This window comes from Motacilla alba, chromosome 7 (assembly GCF_015832195.1).
Source record: "Motacilla alba alba isolate MOTALB_02 chromosome 7, Motacilla_alba_V1.0_pri, whole genome shotgun sequence".
NCBI lineage: Eukaryota > Metazoa > Chordata > Aves > Passeriformes > Motacillidae > Motacilla > Motacilla alba.
Window position 1 is genome coordinate 36,724,156 of NC_052022.1, and position 21,128 is coordinate 36,745,283.

At 45.2% G+C, this 21,128-nt stretch overlaps 1 protein-coding gene across 12 annotated transcripts in view; it reads right to left on the reverse strand.

Annotated features, from left to right (window-relative positions):
* Positions 1–21,128, reverse strand: part of AGAP1 (ArfGAP with GTPase domain, ankyrin repeat and PH domain 1) — a 308,025-nt gene that overhangs the window by 85,213 nt on the left and 201,684 nt on the right. For 10 of the 12 annotated variants that reach the window (XM_038142032.1, XM_038142030.1, XM_038142029.1 and 7 more), the window contains one exon: positions 9,737–9,898. The exons of the other annotated variants lie outside the window; for them this stretch is intronic. In XM_038142032.1, coding sequence (XP_037997960.1) covers positions 9,737–9,898 — 162 coding nt within the window. The remainder of the gene's footprint in view (positions 1–9,736; positions 9,899–21,128) is intronic. 12 annotated transcript variants of the gene reach the window in all.

Genomic DNA, 21,128 nt, shown 5'->3' on the forward strand with positions numbered 1-21,128 from the left:
CAAGTTGAACACATAAGGACAACAAACCAGGAAAGAGAAGCCAGTCTGGGATGCTGCAGGATGCCACCACATCCCAAGGCAAAGTAACTTGGTGGCTCCTGCCGAACAGACCTGCAGTGGAGACGTACAGGGAACATCCCTAATTCTTCTGGCAGGAGGTTTTCACTGGGCAGCATCAGCCCCGTGAGCCCTGCGTGGTGTCACCCTGAATTGCTGCCAATTCTGGGATTCACTGCAGGTAACTTGCTCATTTCAGGGAATTTGTTCCCTCCCCACGAGGGAGAAAGGAGATGGGTGGTCCTTTTGAAGACACACCTCGGGGCAGAAGCTCCTGGTTCAATTCCAGGTCACGTGTTGGTCTGTCTGGGCCAGTCTGGATGGGGCTTGCAGCAGCCTGGTCCAAGTGGGAAGTTGGACAGGAGGGTATTTAGGAGCCTTGCAACCCAAACCATTCTGTGATCCTCTGACTCACACTGTAACTGGTTTCTATCTCCCCGTTCTGAAGCCACATAGATCATCAGGCACCTCAAGAACAGCTGCCAACTGCAGCACCCTGGATGTGACAAATCCACCCGGAGCATCCCCAGGAACGGTGACGGGGAACAAACAGACCCTTGGAGCACATTAAAAGAACACATTTTGGGTGAACAAGCTCCATCGTGGTCAGGTACATACAGACTCTATTTTAGATCAAAATGAGATGCATAATAAATTCACCTTAATTACACAGAGGGGGGCAGAGCTCCACCCTGATCTAACCATCAGCGCTGTCTTCCCATTGCTCAAAAAAATCCTCATTTAACAACATTCTGCTTTGAAACAGAGCCTGCAGGTCAGCAGGCACTTGGAAAATAATGAATCCATGGCTTACTGAAGCACTTCCTACTAAAATATTTACCTTGTGTTTCAAGATAGGCAAAGTAAGACAGAGAGGAAGAACTGACTCTCTTCAAAGGATGCTCAGAGCCAGAAAGATGTCTCGTCTCTACTCCTGTACTTTAACCTTCCGTCTGTATAACCTGTGGATAACTTCAAGCTTCAAACCCACTCTGTGGTAATTGAGAAGAGGTTAGGAAACTCTCCACTGTCAGTCCACGAGACTTCAGTGACAAGCCCTAATATCAGTGTTTTGGAGGGGGGAAAAAAAAAAATCAAGAGACTTTCACTATTAACATTTTCCAATTAAAGCTGAATAATTGCTGTATAGCAAATTGGCTGTTAATTGCATCATGCTAGGCAGGAAAAAGCTAAGGCTTTCCTGGTAATGTATGCCATGAGCAGCACTGTCAGAAAGGAAGAGAAATAATGGCAGCAACACCAAGACTGCTCTTAATCAAAGGCAAAATCAAACATTTTCCTATCTCAGACACCCAGAGCTGAAAAGCAAAGCTCTTACAACACAAAGCTCTGTCTTTCAGAGGTATGAGGTGGCATAACTGCCATCGACAAACTTTTTTTTTTTAATTTCCAATTTTAATCCAGCCCTCTTTCTAGCTCTGGGATAAATAAGTGGGGGCCCTCCCTTGGAGAAGCCCCCGGTGCACTGGGTACTCCTCACGGCCCGGCCCGTGGGTGGCACAGCCCGGCTGCACGAAGGGATGAGATCAACTGTGACAAATGAAGGGCCCGGGCACTTGAAAGGGGAAGCTCTCCCACCTGCAGGAAGGGAAGCTCTGAGCTCCAGCTGGCCCCCAACAATCCCCAGGTTTGTGGCCAGGGCCCTGCACAGAGGCTTCTTTCACTCCCCGAGCCGTGAGCGCTGTGAGGTGGCTTTGAAGTGTTGGATTCCATAGGTAAGGAATACACAACATCCCTAAAAAACCCAAGCTTTGAAGTGTTGGGTTCCATAGGCAAGGAATACACAACATCCCTAAAAACCCACTGCTCTGATGTGGGCTGGGGAGAAACCCAGCCTGCCAGCAGCCACGCTTGAGGAGGCAACTGCTCTGCTCTTAATTGGAACAGAAACTTCATTAAGCCCCAGAAGGGATAAAAGCACTGAGTGTGTTTCTTGCACACTCTTCCTCCACACCCTACAAAACAAAGCATTGCACTCCTGGCTGTGCATTGAACAAGAATGCAACATTAAATAAACATTAAACAAGAATGTAACTATTACAAGCATCTGCTGGAACTTCTGAAGTGTGGATGTGCAAAGAAGAAATCTTCAAATCAGGAATTGCTCCCATGGGACATGAACATTTTGCTATCTCAACTTTGCGTTTAAACCTTTAAAAAATTTAAAATAAATTTAGAATTTACATTTTTAGATGAACTGAGCTCATTTAAAAGTAGATAAAAAGATTAAGGAAAAATAAAAGCTCACTGAATTTGGAAGCTTATTTATTTCCCTCCTGAAGTCTTCCTTATAAAGCCCGTAAATACAGAATTCACTGGGCTTATGAAATTTGTAAGGCACACTACTCGAATCAAAGAGTTTATAAAATGTCACATTCTGCTCTTGCAGTATTATGTCTTTCCTCTATGTTTGCTTGAGAGTGTGTCTCTCGATTTATAATGTTCTCTGCAAACGTGATTTTATTTTCAAAGTCCATCACCTCCTGCAGGATATTGTGTGAATCCAGCTCATGTATTAATTCCCTGCAATTACTGCAAACGTTTCAGTTTAAAGCAGCCTGAGACTGCAAACATACAAAATAAAAACCTTTAAAACTCACGCTCTTCTAAATACAAATGAGATAACAGGACAGCCTCCCTGATGAAGAATTCCCCTTGTCCAGAGGTGTGATCATCTCCAGTATTACACCTTCCATTAAAATGTTTTCAGGTAATGATTCAGAACAATGCTTCTAACATAGAACCAGAGAAGAGAATACATTTTGCAGCCTGTAAGGGCTGTATCTGTCAAATGTCTGAGCTACACAGAACCATGCTGGGTATCCAGCTGCCTTCCTGGAGAAGCCCTGACTTTTGGAAGGTGTTTCTTGGACAGGAGCTTGAAGAGCTGATGAAGACAACATTCACTCTCCTCACTGTTCTGTCAGGTTAAAGCCTAAACTCTAGGAATAAAAGTAAAGTGCTTTGGCTTGAGGGCTTTTCCCTCTTTTTATTTTTTCTCCTGAGTGGGGATAACAGAGAAGGTGTGACAACGAAGCCCAGCTACAGGCAGAAAAAGCACTGACTTCCTGAACACTGCCAGACAATCAAATCAGATTAATCAACATCAGTAACCAGAAATAAATCACCTTTTCCCCCTGTTATAAAGAACAGGCTACTTGCGTTTTTACTTCATTGTAAATCCTAAGTCAAACTAAATGCAAAATCTGTATTTAAACATCCCTAAGTAAATGCTGGGAAAACCCAGAGCTTTATAGCTCAGTCAAGAAGTTAATTTAGTCCCACGAACAATTTACTGACAGACATTTGGCACTCCAGGCTGTGAGCAACATTAAGATCAGCATCAGGTTGCCAATGTCAAATTACCTGAGGATGCAAACTCATGTTTCTTGGAATCAAGAGCAGGATTTAATTGCTGAATGCAACAATTCTTTGTGGTTTAATCAGGGGGAGAGCAGAAAGAAGAAGATCTTCAACAAGAAAAGCAGATGGAGAATTGCAAAATTGTAGCTCAGGATTCAAATGGCAGCACTAGATAAACAGAGGAGCAGCTGAAACTCATCCAAGCTGTGCAGAAATGCCCAAAGTCCTCCCTAAACCAACTTCATGGCAGAGTTCAAACCTCAGAGGGCTCTTGGTGCCACCAGAGACACAAAATGAAGAGCTGCTTCCAGACCTTTCACTCTTTGATGTCACTTCTCTGCTGGACACCAGGCCCAGATGGCAACAGCTCATCTCCAGCTTGGTGGTCACTGAGCTGCCACCCACAGCCTGGATGGGCAGGAGAGAGGCACAGACCCACAGCATGACTGAGGTTGGAAAAGCCCTCTGAGACCCTTGGGTCCAACCCCTAACCCAGCACATGTTCCTAAGTGCCACACAGTTTTCAGCACTTCCAGGGATGGTGACCCCAAGGTTTCCCACTAAGCTGAGGTTTCCCATGGTCTGCAGAACAGGAGGGGTAACACTGGGTCCTGCTGCTTCCAGAGGCTATCACATTCCCAAAAACCCCAGGCAGACAGCACCAGCTGGGTTAATGCTCCAAACCCCTTTCAGAGCACTTATTTTTCACCACTGCCCTCCAGGCCTTACATTACACTCTGGGGGACCACAGGTTGCAAAACCCCATCGTGCCCTGCCTGAATTAAAACCAGTTTGAAACCTCAAGTCCTGCAGGATCAGCAAATCCAAAAAATTACCCAGCAGTTTCCTAGGACACTGCTACACAGAGATTTTTAGTATTTCTGGTTGACTGGGCTATTTCAGGTGAGAGCTTGTCAAGAATGCCGGGTAAATTTAAATACTGGAAGTTCCTCAGTACACAACCTCATGCTGAAAGGGGATGGCTTTCCAGAAATTGTTAAAAAGCAGTGCTTTATAACCCCAGTTTCCTCAAGGCATGCTGAGAAAGCAAAGGAAATAATAAGTTGTTGTTAGCAGAGTTTACCCTGCTGAACTGCAATAGTTTCCCTCTGGAAATATTTTGCCAAAAGCAATTTGTGGGTCACGAAAAGGTATGAAAAGGAGAAGAATGTTCCCTTTCCTGTCCTGTAAGACAATGTAAACTATGTGCACATATTAGGCATGGTGAAATTTATTATATGAAGCAGTAAGAACTACAGAAAATCCCAGAGTAGCTCTAAAGCAGCTAGAAAAAAAAAGAAAAAAAAGGAGAAAATAAATCTATATTTGCTTTTCAGTCACAATTTCCATATTTAAAAAGGAGGAAAAAGCTCTTCCGACCTAAACCAACTGTATACACCGACCAAAAAACAATTCCAAAATTCTATACATCTATTTGAAATTATATAACTGATGCTGGTCAAGAAGTTGCCTATGGAATTCCAACAGCTCTAAATGGTATTTTCTGATGTCAGGCTGAACCATTTCCTTTCCCAAGGCAGAGCAGAAGGTTCCATCATTTAATCATTCCCGGCACTTAGGATCAGACAAGTAAGGCAAGTTGCAAGGTCTGCATTAATATCAACACTCCAGCGACCTCTCACACCCCATGGCACAGTGAGAACTCAATTTTACATTAATAAACCCTAACACCAAACTGTTAGAAACTCAGAAGACACCGGGTATTACAACTTCCATAAATTACAGCCGAGCTCAAATGGCCCGTACAAGCAATTGTACAGTGATAAAGCCTAAGTGGATGATATTTAAACAGATATTTGATTTACTGCAGAATTTTACATCATGCTGGAATTCAAATGACAATTTACAAGTCCAGAGACCAGAAATCCCTGTCCCATGCAAAGTGCTGTTTGCAGTGCTCTGTCAGAAGAGCTGAATGCTGAATCCTTCCCTCTGATGGTCTCAGAGCACAGAAACCAAATGATAAAACAGGAGATAGAAAAAGAGAATGAGCCAAGCTGCTGCTTCATCCCCAGGTAGGAAATGACATCCTTGGTCTTCTCAGAGCGATGGCTCACAAATCTCACTTCTGCAAGGCAGCTGCCTGTGGTTCCTGGCACCACAAAAACTTCTGCTGGCAAACTGGGGGGGTCTGTCTGTCAGGCTCTTCAGAGATGCACAAACTGAAGACTGGAGAGCACACAGACCCACCACCTCTTTACTGGCATCAGCACCACTAAAATCATGGAACTGGAAAAACCCTCCAAGACCAACCTGTCACTGTGCCCAGCCCAGAGCACTGAGTGCCATGTCCAGGAGACCCTTGGACACCTCCAGGGATGGGCACTCCAAACCTCCCTGGGCAGTTCCAATCCCTGAGCACCCTTTCCATGGAGAAATCCCTGCTGATGTCCACCCTGAGCCTCCCCTGGCCCAGCCTGAGGCCGTTGCCTCTCCTCTTGTCCCTGTTCCCTGGAGCAGAGCCTGATCCCCTCAGCTGTCCCCTCCTGGCAGGAAAATTTCCTCACTGAAAGGGGGGTCAGGCACTGGCACAGGGTGCCCAGGGCAAGGGTGGAGTCATCATCCCCCAGAAATATTTGGATTTGGCACTTAGGAACAGGGATTAGTGGTGGGCTTGGCAGCGCTGGGTTAAGGGCTGGACTTGATATCTGAGGGCTTTTCCAGCTGTAAAAATGTTGTGATTTCATGAAAATAACAGCTGGATTTACAGAGGAGGAACTGTGGGATGCACAATCCAGAGCAGAACTTTAACACCCAAACAGGTCAAAATCCCTGAGACCAGACACCCTCCTGTTCCCCAGCAATGAGCAACTACAGATAATTCTGGGTGATAAAAGAAAAAAAACCAACAAAACATCAAGGAGGAGATTCATCGGAGGAAAAAACATCGCAGGCTTCCAGGGGGATCCAGGAAAACCTCTGGGCCAATAGCTGGAGCAGCAGTAATTGTTCCAAATCTATCAATAAAGCTGAGCTGCTCCTTCATTGACTGCAAACACCAATTTCTTTCATGGGGGATTATAAGTTGATGTTCATGGTCTCTCTACCACCATTAGGGTGATAAACAGTTGAAACTACATCAGGATCTGACACGCAGATCAATTCTGGGTCCATAAAGAATCTACACAAGAGGTTCCTGGACAGGGATTTACTGCCCCCAGTTTTTATTCTCTCTTGCTGCTAAAATTACTTCTGTCAAGCACTTACAAGAGCACGGAGGAGAAGGGAGAGAGAAAAAAAAAAAAAAAAAAGAGGAAAAAAGGCAAAAAAGAATTAATTTTTCATGTGCTGCTGGAACAGCCTTTTGAAATTTCGGGAGTTTTTAAGGCAAATATGTTCCTGCATTGGAAATGATGCTGAACAGCAGGTGGGACTGAGCTAAATAGTGAGCCAGCAGCACGAGCTGCTCACTATCCAGCACGCAGCAATTTGAAACACCAAACTAAGCTGTCGAGATTTTCTCCCAGGGCAGGCACAGGCTTCATGTTACCAGCGCCAAATTATATTAGACATTTAATTTTAAACCTCAGGTACTTAAATGTAAAACCTTACAACAGTAATAGTCATAAAGCAGTGGGGCATTCCATTTCAGAGAATGGATTTTTCTATTTTTCCCCTTTAATTTAACCAGCACCTCCTGTTTTGTGGCTCTGCCCACTACAAAGTAATTTATCTAATTAGGAGATGTTCACAGCTGCTTGAAAGACAGAAGCCCCAGGAAACCAAAGGTCTGGTTTGGAAGACTTTGAAAAGTTCTCTGGAGCCACACAAAGTATTAATTTAATGTGAAAAAATGGTGCAGAGAAAAATTGAATCCCAATATGTTATTTTGTCTACAATAAAACCACGTGACAATAAGCAGGCATATTCTCCAGTACATTGGCATTTGAATTCCAAAAGATGCTTAGCTTCTTGCCATACCTGCTGCTTTCACAGTATTAGCTTTTTATGACTAAAATTCAAAAATCTTTTAATAGAGAAAAAACCCCCAGAAATTAAAAAGGGTTTTTCATGCGTCAACTTGCCAACATAAAGGACACATCTCTGAGCTTACCCAAAGATGATACACTCAGAGCAATCAATTATTCTTGAGGTTTTGCAGGAGTTTTAGTGCAATACTTCTGAGTCTGCTGACCCTTAGTTGCCTAAAACTCATTTTTAATCCAGTTTTCCCTCCATATTTATACAAAAACAACCCCTCAATTTTTTTAAAAAATATTAGAACCTCTGCAAGAAATTAGTCGAGGTAGGCTTCTTCACAAGCACCCACCAGTCACCTGCAATTTCAAAATAAGTATTTCATAGGTAATTCTGGCTGTCGTCTCTGTTGAGCCAGAAGTAATCCCACATGAATGTCAAGTCAGAAACAGGTACTGCACATATGGGAGAGTGCAGAGCTGGGGTGGGAGAAAAGGTTCCCTTCACCAGGAATTGCAAACCAGCTGGGGATCAGCAGCAGGAGCAAAAGGCAAGTCCAGCAAACCCAGCATTTTGAAGTTAAGGGGATGGCAAAGGCAGGAATTCAGGGATATTTTTACTTTTTACGATTCTATTTCCACGCCGCTTGTAGGAGTTCACTGAATTTTGGGGCTTTTTCTCCCCTGCAGCCTCATTTGGGACACCTGGCACGGAGATGGCACCTGCTCAGCTGCCTGCAGGTGTGTCAGGGTGCACAGGACTGCAGCCTACAGCTCCTGCTTTCCCCCTACAGCCAGCACTCAACATTCTTCATCTTGCCTTAGAAAAGCTACAGGATAAAAGGCACAAAAAAGCCCAAATTTTTGTCTAGCCTTTCAAAAGGGAGGTGGAGTTGGGGTGGATTAAAATGACCAAGCAGTTCGGGAAAAAGAGGCAGAAAATGTATGATTTTAAGTGGGAAACCAGCACAGCATCCATGCAGGGCAATGCTGCCTCCCCTAAAAGCCTAACCAGGAGTGGGTGAGGTGGGTGGACACAGAAGAAAACAGGGCTGAAGCATTTGTTTCACTGCGCTGCTTCACAACATGCCTGCCTTCCTGCGAGGCTCAACCAGAAAATTCTCAGGCAACATCTGGACCATTTCAATGCAAATTCTCCTGAAGGTGCTGCCCCCATGTTTAGAGCTCCAGGAAAAGGTCTGTGCTTTGCTAGGTATGAATTTGATAGTTAATGTCACTCTGAAACACTGTGATCATGATTTCAAACCCTCTGTTCTCCTAGGGTGGCACTAAAAACCTGTCCAGAGATGCTCTCAGGGCTATACTCAGATTCAGACCTTCTACAGACACAGAGATATATGTAGGACATGTGAAATAGCTCACATATTCCCCCAACTGTTCCCATTTTAGGGGCAGCCATCAAAAACAGCATTCCTCCCCTTTCTCCTGACCTGTTCACCCTGGTCTGATAGCAAATATCACACCTACCCTTTAAAAACAATTATTGCTACAATCTAATAATTCCAAAACACCACCAGGAATAGTGTCTGCTCCTTTTAATGCTGTTAAATGCTCCACAGAGGAAACACTATGAGTGTGCCAGGAGTGTGCAGGCAATGGAGCAAGAGCACAGCAGAGAAAGAACACGCTGAGGAGAAGATGTGGAGGGTCATTTACTGCTAATATCCATCACACAGGGCAAGGAATCTGAGTATCAAGCAAACAACACACATTATGTGGCTGCTCCACTCCTGGCAGTGTCCAGGGCCAGGCTGGATGGGGCTTGGAGCAACCTGGAATAGTGGAAGGTGTCCCTGCCCATGGCAAGAGAAGATGGGCTTGAAGGTCCCTTCCGACCCAGACCATTCTGGGATCGTATGATTATGTATCTGAAATTAAAATTAAGCAGTATTGCAACTACATTAGCTCTTCATGTTGAAAAAACAATCACAGAATTCTTTCAGGCTGCTCCAAGTCCCATCCAGCCTGGCCTTGGACACTTCCAGGGCAGCCACAGCTGCTCTGGGCAACCTCGGCAGGGCCTCACCATCCTCTCAGGGAAGGAATTTTCCCTAAATATCCAAGCTAAACCTCCTCTCTTTCAGTTTAAAGCCATTCATTCCCCCTTGCCCTGTCACTCCGTGCCCACGTGAAAAAAGTTAATGCCAAAAGTTAATCCATCCCTTTTCTTCTAATTCCAATTTTCCCTCAGACTCCGCAAGTTCACCACCCGACACCGCAACGGGGCGGGCACCATTTCATGTCCTTTTTTTTTCCCTTTTGAAAAAAAACCAAGAGCACCAAAGTCCCCCTTCACCCCAAGGCACGTGAACCCCCCAGAGCTCCAGGTTTCTTACCACTGCTAATGCCAGAGTTGGCAATGACTGTGGCCTCGCTCCACTGATCTGCACTGGAGACCGAGTAGGAGCGCTGGTGCATACCGTCCGGGCGGCTGTTGAAGGACACCAGACTGATCCCACTGGCCATCTGAGACACAGATGTGCTAGTAGTCACGTTCCCTAGGCACAAAGGGAAAACAAATCGTGTCAATAGAGAGCACAGAAGGGATTTTGTGACAGGATGGATGGGGGGGGGGGGTCTTAATGAGCAGAAATAAGGGGTTACTTCACCCACACAATGACCCTCCCTGAAGTGCCGGAGCTGACGGTCCTGAGACCAGCTCAAATCCAGCTAAGAAGACAAAAAGCCAAATTTTTCATGGTATCACCTCATTCTGTTCATTCACCTTCTGGGAAACATGGTCTTCCACCACTCTGCTACTAGGCACACTCTCTGGAGCTTCTCTGCTTGTTAGGCTGGGCACAGAAAATCAATTTTATTGTATTTGCTGGGAAATGTCCCGACAAAGGCAGGAGTGATGAACCTGACTCCATGTGCTCAGAAGGTTAATTTATTACTTTATGACACGATATTATATTAAAGAATACTATGCTATACTAAAGAATGCAGAAATGACACTTACTGAATCCTAAAAAGATAATAATGAAAACTCGTGACTCTTTCCAGAGTCCCAACACAGCTTGGCCAAAGAGCCAAAACAACTCACAGCAGAATGCAGTGAAACAATCACCTGTGTGTAAACCATCTCCAAACACATTCCACAGGAGCACAACACAGGAGAAGCAAATGAGATCAGAATTGTTTTCCTTTTCTCTGAGGCACCTCAGCTTCCCAGGAGAAAAATCCTGGGCAAAGGGATTCTTCAGAGGATGTGAATGCCACATCAATTTATTCCTAAAAAGCCACTGTTTATACAACTGAGCCAACTCCAAGAGTTTAAAACAATATGCCTCTAAATAATACCTGACACAGGTATGGCCCCCAAGAACACACTGATGGGGAGCAAAGGACTGCCAGCACTGACAGACCAAGGGAGGAAAAAAACTTTCTTGGACATTTAATTTTAAAAGAACATCGTGACACAAAGCAGACATTGGACTGACTGACTGCAAGTATCATTCCTGGGGCTGGTCCCAGGAACGTGACACAAAAGGGGACACACAAAGAACAGCCTTTCCTCAGTAAACACTTCTGTATTTTCACAATCACTGAAGCCTAGGACATTAAAATGCCAGGAGCTGTGTGCAAGGGGGAGTGACAGGGACAGGTTTCTCACCATAAAAGAGGACAAGTGGGATCTGGTTGACTACATTTTAGAGCAGAAACAATTAAAACCTTTCCAGAACCTCAGGTTTCTGATGGTCTTACTTACAACTTGCTACGGGCCAAAACCTGCTCCACAGTTCTGGGTTCTGAGCCCATTCTACTCCATCCCTAGCAACGGGCCTTGCATATCATAAAGCCACAAAGAATTTACAGCGCCAGTTTCATTCCTCGTGGCAGGCTCTCTAAAGGTGCCCCACAGGTCCTCTCTGGATTGAAGAACACTCTTAAAAAACACATGCAAAGGGAAAGGAACAGACGCAGTGTTATAACGCACCCTCACACTTTGCATTTCCATTGCACCTTCTACTGATGAGTTCAGAAAAATTAATGAATTAATTTTCAATGCTCCTGTGAGGTTGTTAATTATCTGCTATCATTTCCCCCATTTTTCAGAGGTTAAATGACCCAGGGCCACAAAGGAAGATTGTGGCAGACTTGAAAATAAAACCCAGATCTCCTGACTCCCAGTTCTATCATTATGTCTTTTCCCAGAGCAGCCTTTGGGAAGACAGCAGAGCTTAGTGAACTACTTTGTGTTTATTAGAGTTGGCATAATTGTCCCTTTCTCTCCTCCCCTTTCCCAAGACAAAATCTCCTCTTTAGTCCTTAACACAGATCCATCACAGTATCTGTGTCTTCAATGTACTTACTCAGCCCTCCAGAACTTCTGCCTGGCAATCCCTGCTTTGCAGACATGAAATACATAGACAGAAAATCTCATTTGTTTCATTACGCAAAGTCCAAGGTGGGTTTTGGAACCATGTTGGGACCTCCCAAGGCATGAGACTACAGAGCAGAGGACTAAATTGCAATTTAGTATTTTAAAATCACAACAGAAAATGAAAACATGAGCTGACAAAAGTTGTATTTTGGCTGCCTTAAAAGAAATCTCTTCTTCCAAATCAGCATCCGTGATGCTCGCTTTGAAATCCCCTTTTCCTCTGCTTTTCACAGTCCGGAGAAATGATGAATATTAATAAATTGTTCTGATGATCCACCAAATTAAAGGGAATGGTTGATGTGAGTGACAAGAGTTTGAGACCGAGTGGGTTCTACAAACTCAAGATTTAGGCCAACACAGACACAACACAAGTGGTGATATTTTTTTGCAGACATCTTCTACCCAACCCACAAGCTTTTGAACACAAGTGCCCCATCACCTTCTGACCATGATGCAAAACCAACACCTTGAGAAGAGACCATCTAGAGTTCTGTGTCATCATGTCAGCACCAAAAGCTCTCCTCTCACCTTACTGCCATCTGAGGAAGCTCCAGCCCCTCACTGTGACATGAACCTGCTGAGAAGTGACTTATTCTGGGAATCAAAGAAGAATTTTTCTTCCCCTGCACCTCTCTGAAAGGTATGGGCTGCTAGCACAAAACAAGTGCCAAGTGCATTCATGTGACACTCGACTGAACTGTGAGGAACCCTGCCCAGCTCCCCCTTTCCCACTGCCACAGCCTGGTAACCTTTATCCTGCAACTTTTATGTAACATAGAAGTATTTATTTATTCAGGATTAAATCCCACTTTGTCCAGGTGCTGCAAGGTGTGCATTTTCATGACATGTCAGACCATCAAGCCAGCATCCATCAGCAGACATCAGAAGGGCCAGACTACAGAAAATAGCGTGCCTTTCCTTTCCTGTTCCCCTCCTTGATATGCTCAGCTCTAGCACGAACTTGTTACTTAGAACCTTGTTTTAAAATCATCATTTCCCAATCCAGCTCCGATTTTTCCACTTCTCAGTGCAACTGCAGGACATGAATCCCACACTAGGCACTAAAGCTGCCACCCCAAAACAAGGACTGCTGCTCTTGCGAGCGCTTCTCCAACACAGTCCCAAAGTTCTTCACATCTACAATGGGCAAACCCCAAACCAGACCTGGCAAGTCCTTTAATTTTCCTCAGGGATAAAGCCTGGAAACCACCTCAGCGTTTCAGCAGACAAGCTGGAGACAGTGAAGAAGAGGAGGCCAGCAGTACCCAGTGAAAATGCTGAAGATGTCCCTACCCAGGGCAGGGGGGTTGGACCAGATGAGGTTTAAGGGTCCTTCCAGCCCAAACCATTCCGTGGTTCCCTGATCCATGAACAGCAAAGCCTGTAGGCTGGGTCAGGCACGTGAAGCCTTTACATCCTGCACCTCTTGTCCCCACAGCCAAGGACAGATACCCATCTTCACACCGACCCCAAGCTCCTGCTCTGCTACCTGGCCCACGCTGGAGCTGTGAAAGAGTTGCCTCTTCAAATGCATCCTGCATGCATCAGCTGGTTGCTTAAGTTGATTAGCAGGGGGCAGTTAAATTACTATGCTAATCCATGTATTCTCAGCACTGTTTCCTTGATATGGATATGTGTATATGCTTACTGGGAAGCCTTGATTAGTTCAAGCTTCAATGTGTCAAAGGCTCCAGATTCTTTCCAAAGAATAATTTTAGCTGTACTCACATCCCTAAAGTGTGGGAGCTGATTTGAAAAGGTACTTACCTCTACCATATGCTATTTTTCTTTAAACAATTTGCATTTCAAAGGGAATATGGCATTTATATTTGAATGAATATCAGTATGTTGCCAGAACTTGTCTCAAATGAGCAAAAAAAAAAGATGCTGGTCTCCTATTGAACAAAAATGTTTTCATCTACCAAAGGAGCATCAAAGAAAGAGTTCCTCTTTCTAGCTCTAGACAGCTTTATTAAAAGTATCTTTTCTGATGTTATAAAACACCCCGTTACGGCCGCGCTTACAAAACGTTCAAACAATTAAGCCCCACAAAACCCATCCAAATTAAGATTCAAGGTAATTTCCAGGTTCGGCCACTGCTCAGCAGACGAGCCCCTAAGAAAAGTGAGCGTGCTCACACGAAATCCCATTTAAATACTCATTTATTCAGTGTAAAACACTGCAAAGAGGAATTAAGCCAAGGAGAGCGGAGAAGCTGAGGGAAACACACACGGGGGCAGAAGGAGAACAAGGGAGTCACTCTGGCTTCTCAACACACAGCCCTTCAGATTTCCAAAACAACAGAGCAGAAATGCAAGACTTAAGAAGTGAAATGAAAATAACCAGGATTCATACAAACACAGGACCCGACAAGATGTGAGCAGTGTGTGTCTAATAGGTAAAAGCCAAAAGGTCTGTTGTAAAAATGGTATTAAAATATGCAATTAAGGTTAATAGAAATGCTGGCTTATATATATGCACTGACTTGTCCAACCAAAAATAAACCACTCATGGTTTTGGTCATGTTTGCTCCTGTAATGGAACAGTGTGAGGGACAGCATGTCTGCAATCCCTCTTTTGCTGGGTTTTAACTTAACAATCCTTTGAATCATCACAGGTTAGTGGAACAGACACATCAGTTCAAGCCTTCACCAACTACACCACCCACTCATTACAAATGCAGAACGAATACAATTCACAAGCAGACCCTGAGAAGTGAGACACAAGTGACACAAACAATACTGGGCACAAATGATTTCCATTCCCTGCTGCAGCCACATCTGTGATTTCCTCCAAACAAATCAGCTACCAGAAGTTACATTCACAAGTGCAACTAATACACTCCTGGATTTATGAGATGAGCAGCCAGAGCAGGAGTTGTGAAGCAGAACTGTATTTTTCCATGAAGCAGCAGCGTATGAGGCTCACAGGGGGCTGCACAGAAAGACTGAATCAGATAAACTGCAGTTCTACTGCTCTGCTTTCACCATGTTTCATTTGTGCCAAGCTCCTCATGCTCACGACGGTTTCTCTTCCAAAAAAAAAAAAAGAAAAAGAGAAGGAAATAAAGCTCTTAAGGCCAGAGGGCTGCGCTCACCAGCTGTTAGAACTAATGAAAAATACATTAGAGTTGTGGGTCAGGAAATCCTGACTCTTGATATCAGAGGGTTAATTGTTTCAAATCATGTTGGGTCAATTTGTGTTGCAGGAATTCTGCCTATTCTTGAAATGCCCTCTAATTCAGCACCAGGCACTGTCAAGTAGGTTAGATTGGCTGTGGATGCCCCTTCCAAACCCACACTGCTCCCTCGAGTCTCTTCAGGGTGGAAAGGGAGAAGCCCCACTGCTGGCTGCAAAGAGATGGGAAGCATTCCCTTCCCATCCTGCAGCATGCTCAGAATGAATTCCCAGAGGTGAGCAGAAACCTTTCCAGTGGGCAAACCTTTCCTGAGGAGTGTCTGACCATCCCAGCTGTGCTTCCTGCCTCTCTCTCACCTACAGATACGAACCTTGGCACCAGCAACATTTGGGGATGGTTCTCCTGGGTTCCATTACTTTGCTGCCTCAGCATCCATCTCTGCCAGGGGCATCCTGTGCCCACTCTGGAGACCGTGCGCTGCACTGAAATCTGGGGAAACAGCTGCTTACAGCTCCCTGCCTCTGCCACTGAGGAGAGTCCCATGCTGGGAAGGGAGGCATTGCCCAGGCGTCTGGCTGTGTTCTGAGGAGACTCTGGGACCTGAAGAGCTCTAAATTTCATAGCCAGGTTCTTCAGGGGGGGTGAAATCCCTTCAAGTATTGTCACGGGTTCTGTTCCATCCCGATGGTAGTGTGCGAGCAGCTCAAGGTCTCTGCCCTGGCTTTATCAGGCCCCTGAAATTCCCTGAGGCTCCTCACACATAAAACAAGAAGGAGTGAGGGGCAGGGTTGGAAACAGATGATATTTCAGGTCCCTTCCAACCCGAACCACTGTGACTCTGCGACAAAAATCTTTCCAAACCACGCTGGTTCCAGCGCCGCAACTTTCCCCCGGCACGCTGACAATCGCTTTCAGCACTGCAGCAGCAAACTCGCTCGTGAGTTTAACTTAGTTTTAAGGCTTCTTTCTTCCAGAAGCATTTATTTACTCAACACAATTCCTCAGGACAAGCAGCTATTCCTAGAGGAAGCCCTTCCATCTCCATCCCTGCCGAACGGGGCTCGATCAGCAGCGCTCAGACCGAGCGGGGTCAATACTAATGAACAAACAAGGCAGTGCCAAGAAATATCCTGGCAGTGAAGGACGTGGTGCTGGGAGTATAACGAGGAAAGCTATTATTCTCAGAGCATGCCAAAGCAACACAGCAAGTGTGGAGGAAAATTAAGTCATCAGAGGAGACATCTCTTCTAAAAGAAAGTTAAACCCAAGATCTTCACCGCGGGCTTCTGCTCGAGATCCCCGACTATTTATTCTGCTGGGATCAAAGTCTGCTTTCCTTTCCTGGCAGGCAGATTAGTATTATTATTATTTTTCTGTAGTTTTAACAAATAACAGTAATAAATAAGACACCCTTGGCTTTCTGGGCAAGTTCTGATTGAAGATACCTGCTTGTTCAGGGACTGCAGCTTTAAGACCCAGAGGTGAGTGTTTTGCTGGCAAAAATTCTGCTTTGTGTTGCTCTTATTTGGCTGTGAATCCCGACAGGAACCGTGGATTTAACTTTGCGAAAAACAGCCGCAGAGATCCAAATCATTGCGAGGCAGGTACCTGAGGCAAAGGATGTACAGTGCTTCCTAATCCCTTCCACTGTCTGTGGGAATTATTAATAATGGAACTGGAGAGGGGGTGGCAGTCCTACCTGAGTGCTGGACTGGGCTAACTTTGGGAGCTTCCCACGGGCTCCAGCCCTCCCCAAGCCCTGCCAGAGCCCCCTGGGGTGGGGAGGGACCTCTGCTGGCATTCACCGCCTCTCCAGGAAACAGAACAAAGAAAGTTTATTTTCGCGAAAGAGACAATAGATACCAATGCGAGATGACTTTTTTTTTTCCTTTTTTTTTTTTTCTCCCCCTCTTTTTAATAGCTATTGCCACTGTAACAGCAGCTAAGTGAATGCATGTCTGCAGTGTGAGCAGTTTTGATAAACAGCCTCTGCGGGCCACACAACGGGGATAATGTATCCTTAAGTACTGCCAATGAGCTGCCATTCTGCACAGCCAATTACTTCTGTGCGTCTGTCACTCAAAGGAAAAATGACTGAGCCCATTAGATCAAACCTTTGTCACTGTTCCTAATGCACTCTTAGGCCTCATTAATCTGAGGGAGCAGCAACACAGCCGCCGGTGCCTCATTGCCTCCCCCACAACAGGCCCACGTGAATCTTCTCATCTCTCCCCCAAGTGCGCCACGTTAATCAAGCTCTCCTTATTACCCCGGTCCCTGTCACGGCGGAGAGCGCTCTCTCTCTTAAATGCTCTCATTATGGTCCATCTTTAGAGCCGGCTGAGTGGGAAAAAAAAAAAAAAAATTAAAAAAAAAATAAAGGGGAAAAAAAAAAAAAAAACAACAAACCCGAGCCAGAGAGAAAGAGAAGAGGAAAAAGCAAGTCCGATCACATTAATATTCATGACAATAATTAGTATTCTAGGTCACTGAATATTCATGCTATTAGTTTGGTTTTTTATGGGTTTGCTGGATGTCCTGATTGCTGGAGTGTGGAGGAAAACAGCATGGTTGGGACTTTAGATGTCAACGGCAGTTCAGTACTCCAAACACATTTGTGAATTTTTTTTTTTTTCTTCCCTCCCCCGTTTGGTAAATCAGCTTCAACCCTCCTGACGGCTTTAATACCTTAAAATCACTGGGGGGAAAAGCACAGACAGCTCTGCCAAGGTCTGAACATCCAACCAGCTCGTGCTGCGCCGTGTGACCCTCAAGACACCGGGATGTCATCGGGTGGACAGGGCAGATCTGGGATTTTATCCAGGATACGGCGCCACGGAGCCATGAAAATCATCCAGAGGGAAACGGGCACCAACTGCGGGCTCCAGTCACCTGCCTGAAGCTCCACCACACATCGCCACCCTTCATCCTCCTCAGCAGCATTAGGGGTTTGCCCGCGTCGAGAAAGGATCCTCAGACAGCTCATTTTCCCCTTTTTTTTTTCCCCCGAAGAGAAAAATCTCAGCAAACTCATCTTTCTCAATATTTAACTAACGCAGTTATTTTATCCAATATTTATTTCATTATTGCTAATATGTGCCCTGCTCCTTTTCTCCCATTATTAAGGGATACTGACAGTGAAAGTCTGTATTTCACTAGTTCTGGAAAGGGCAAATCCTAATCCAAAGGAACCAGAGAAAATGACCTTAAGGGATCCCCCTCTAGTGGGATGAAAGGGAAATCTCGGATGCACTTGAAATTGGGCTTTTTCCCTTTGAAACGAGCAAACTGCCAACTTCTCCTTCCATTGCTGCAGCTGTGTATCACCGGACCAACAGCAGAGCCACCCGGATGGAAAACTGACTGGGGTGATTGGTGACAAAAGTGCGTGCCAAACTTGCATTTGTGATGTGTGGCAAGCGCGTAAAACTCGCGCTGGAGCTGAAGTGCGCAAAGCGTTCGGCGCGAAATCGCCTCGCGTCCCTCGCCCGACCGCAGAGCTGGTGACAGGTAACTGCCAGCAACCACAGCAGGCCACCCTCAGCCACCCCCGAGCAGAGAATTCAGAGCAAATTCCAGAATTTAGAGCTCAGTCCAGCATTTATTTGCAAAGGCACCCAAGATCCACCCAAGGCTTTGGGAAAACTGCCCGTGCTTCTGAGCTCTTGGCTCCATAAACGTTTTTACTCATCACCAGCCTGATCGTAGCATCTGAATCCTCACAGTGACCCCCCAATTAAAAAAGATTATTACATGATCTGCAAAAAACACCAAGGGTTTGATAGATGATCACAATTAATGACAGACAGGAACCTCACAGTGATAAGAACGTGGAGCTGCCACTCCTGCAGCATCTGAAATGTCACAAGCAGTTAGCAGATAACAACCTTCAGCACACTTAACGATGGCCCTGGAACTAACACATTTTGGGATACTTCACATACTGTACAGTCACCATTTTAAGGAAATTTAATAGCACCAAATTATTTAAATGAAGTGTTAATCAGGAAACAATTTATCTCTACACCACAAGCTATTTTTAGTCGTGAACTTTCTACATCAGTGGCTCTTGCTGCAGCTCAGGCTTTGGGGTGTTTGGAGAGGAGAAGAAATAAATGACTCCTGGGAGAGATTTCAGGAGTAAGTTCACCTTCAGGTCAAGCAGCTCAAATCCAACCCAATTCAGGAGTGAATGAAACCTAGACCCACTCCTGGCTCCAAAGCCAGGCTGAGCCAGCTCCTAAAGGACAGAGACACTGGCCAGTGGGATGGACAGGACTCTGGCCCTGCTCCCAGCTCTTAGAGAAAGCTGGAACTGAGCAAGTCCTAGAATTACACTTTTCTGAAGGACTTCCAACTGAGCTGCATCAACAGAATGATGCTCCGTGCCATGTAAATTTAATTTCAATTTCAGTTACTTCACCATTGTTTGTCAGCTTGGAGTGAAAATACCACAGAAGTGACATCATTTTGGATGGAAGGGAGTAAACATCCACTTCCCCCAGCTCACAGATTCCTACCAAGTTAGCTTACAAGTGTGAGCACCTTCCCTGAAGCCACAGTTAACAACCTGTTATTTAAAGTCTATGCAACATAAATAACAACCCTGCATCTCTCTGTATTTTCTGGGAGAAGCTGCCACACAGAATCCCAGTTCTTACACAATAAACCCCACACTGTACCTCCAAGAACCCAGGAAGAGACCAGTTTTCAAACCAAAGTCAACCTTTTTCCAGGCAAGGTGCTTGGCTTTGTAACAGCAGGAGCAGCCCAACCCTCTCCTCCTTTCCCTGCTTTCTGACAGAGCACAGAAGACATTCCTTTTTCCTGCTGCTGTTTCACTTCCAGTTTGTTCACTGTCCCACCACGACTCTGACAATGGACTGTGACTCAATGTTAAGGGGAAAGTGTTTTTCCCAGCCCTTGTGCCAGGGGACACCCAGCAGGGAAGAGTAATCCAGAGGTTTTTTCAATTCATACATTCTCATAAAGGTAGGTTTTCTTTTTCTTTTGTTTTTTACATCTCTGAAATGGAAACTCCCAAGGATGAGGAAAAGGAGGAGCTCGAGCTGCTCTGCTGCCTCACAGACCGTGGTGGGATCAGAAGAGTGGTTGAATCACAAGAAATTACACTCAGAGAAAACTATTTGCAGAAATATGAACTTAAAATACCAGTTATGGGCAATCAAATGGGCATTTAATCCATAGATTTCTTGGCAAAGTTGGCATGGAAAACCATCCTTAAGGGGCATCTTCCAAGCAGTGCTTAAGTGTCAAATGAAGGCACCAACCAAGCCAAGCAGAATTTTACTTTTGGGGACGAGGTAATGTGAAGCAGAGAAAATAAAGTGAATTTACAGGCCTAAAAACCAAAATAGGAAGTGCTGATTCTTACTGTTTGGTCCAAACCTCCTCCACGTGGCAGAGCCATGTACAAAAACTTCCCAGTGACAAGCAGTAAGTGACAAGTTCAGCACTGTGATCCATTTTAAGGCACCACACAGGCTCAAGACACCGCTTTTCCCAGCACTACCAAGGGAGGGGAAGCTCTGAGGCAGCAGCACAGCCTGCAAGGGATGATTTCCAGGGGTTTTGAGCTGGGTGGCAGAGAACTGCAGATATTCCAGGGCTCCTCCTGCCACTCCAGAACCCAGCCCCAAGTACCTACAGGTCTCCCACCCGTCTCCCACTGTCCCTGACCACATCAGAGCTCAGGTGAAGAAGGCAGGCATGGCTTGAGACTGTTCCCTTCTTTTCTCTCTTTTCTTTCTTTTCAGTAATTCTTAACTGGTTAGCAGCTCCTTTTTATGTTTGCTTTTAAGCCTGTAACAAGCAGCAGATGCTGACCAGACATCAACAACAGCAAAGTCTTTCAGCTTTTCTAAGCAAGAGGATGAAGAAGCCAAGAGGGAGGAGAGGAGCTCCAGATATTCCCACAGTGTTATTTGAAATTCGCTATCTGAACTTCCCAACGTTTGGAATCTCTGGCATAACTGACTCCTTTCTGTGTGATCAAACCTCAGGCTGGCCAGGACGCACACACACAGCGAGAGCTGCCCGCTGCAAACTGTCAGGGAAAGCTTCCCTGCGACCTGGCAAACCAAGTAGATGCCAAAATATGTAAATTCCATGCTACAAACCTTAAATTCTTACATATCTCTAAATATGCTTCCAGAAACTTGCTTTTCTGAAGCTATCAAGT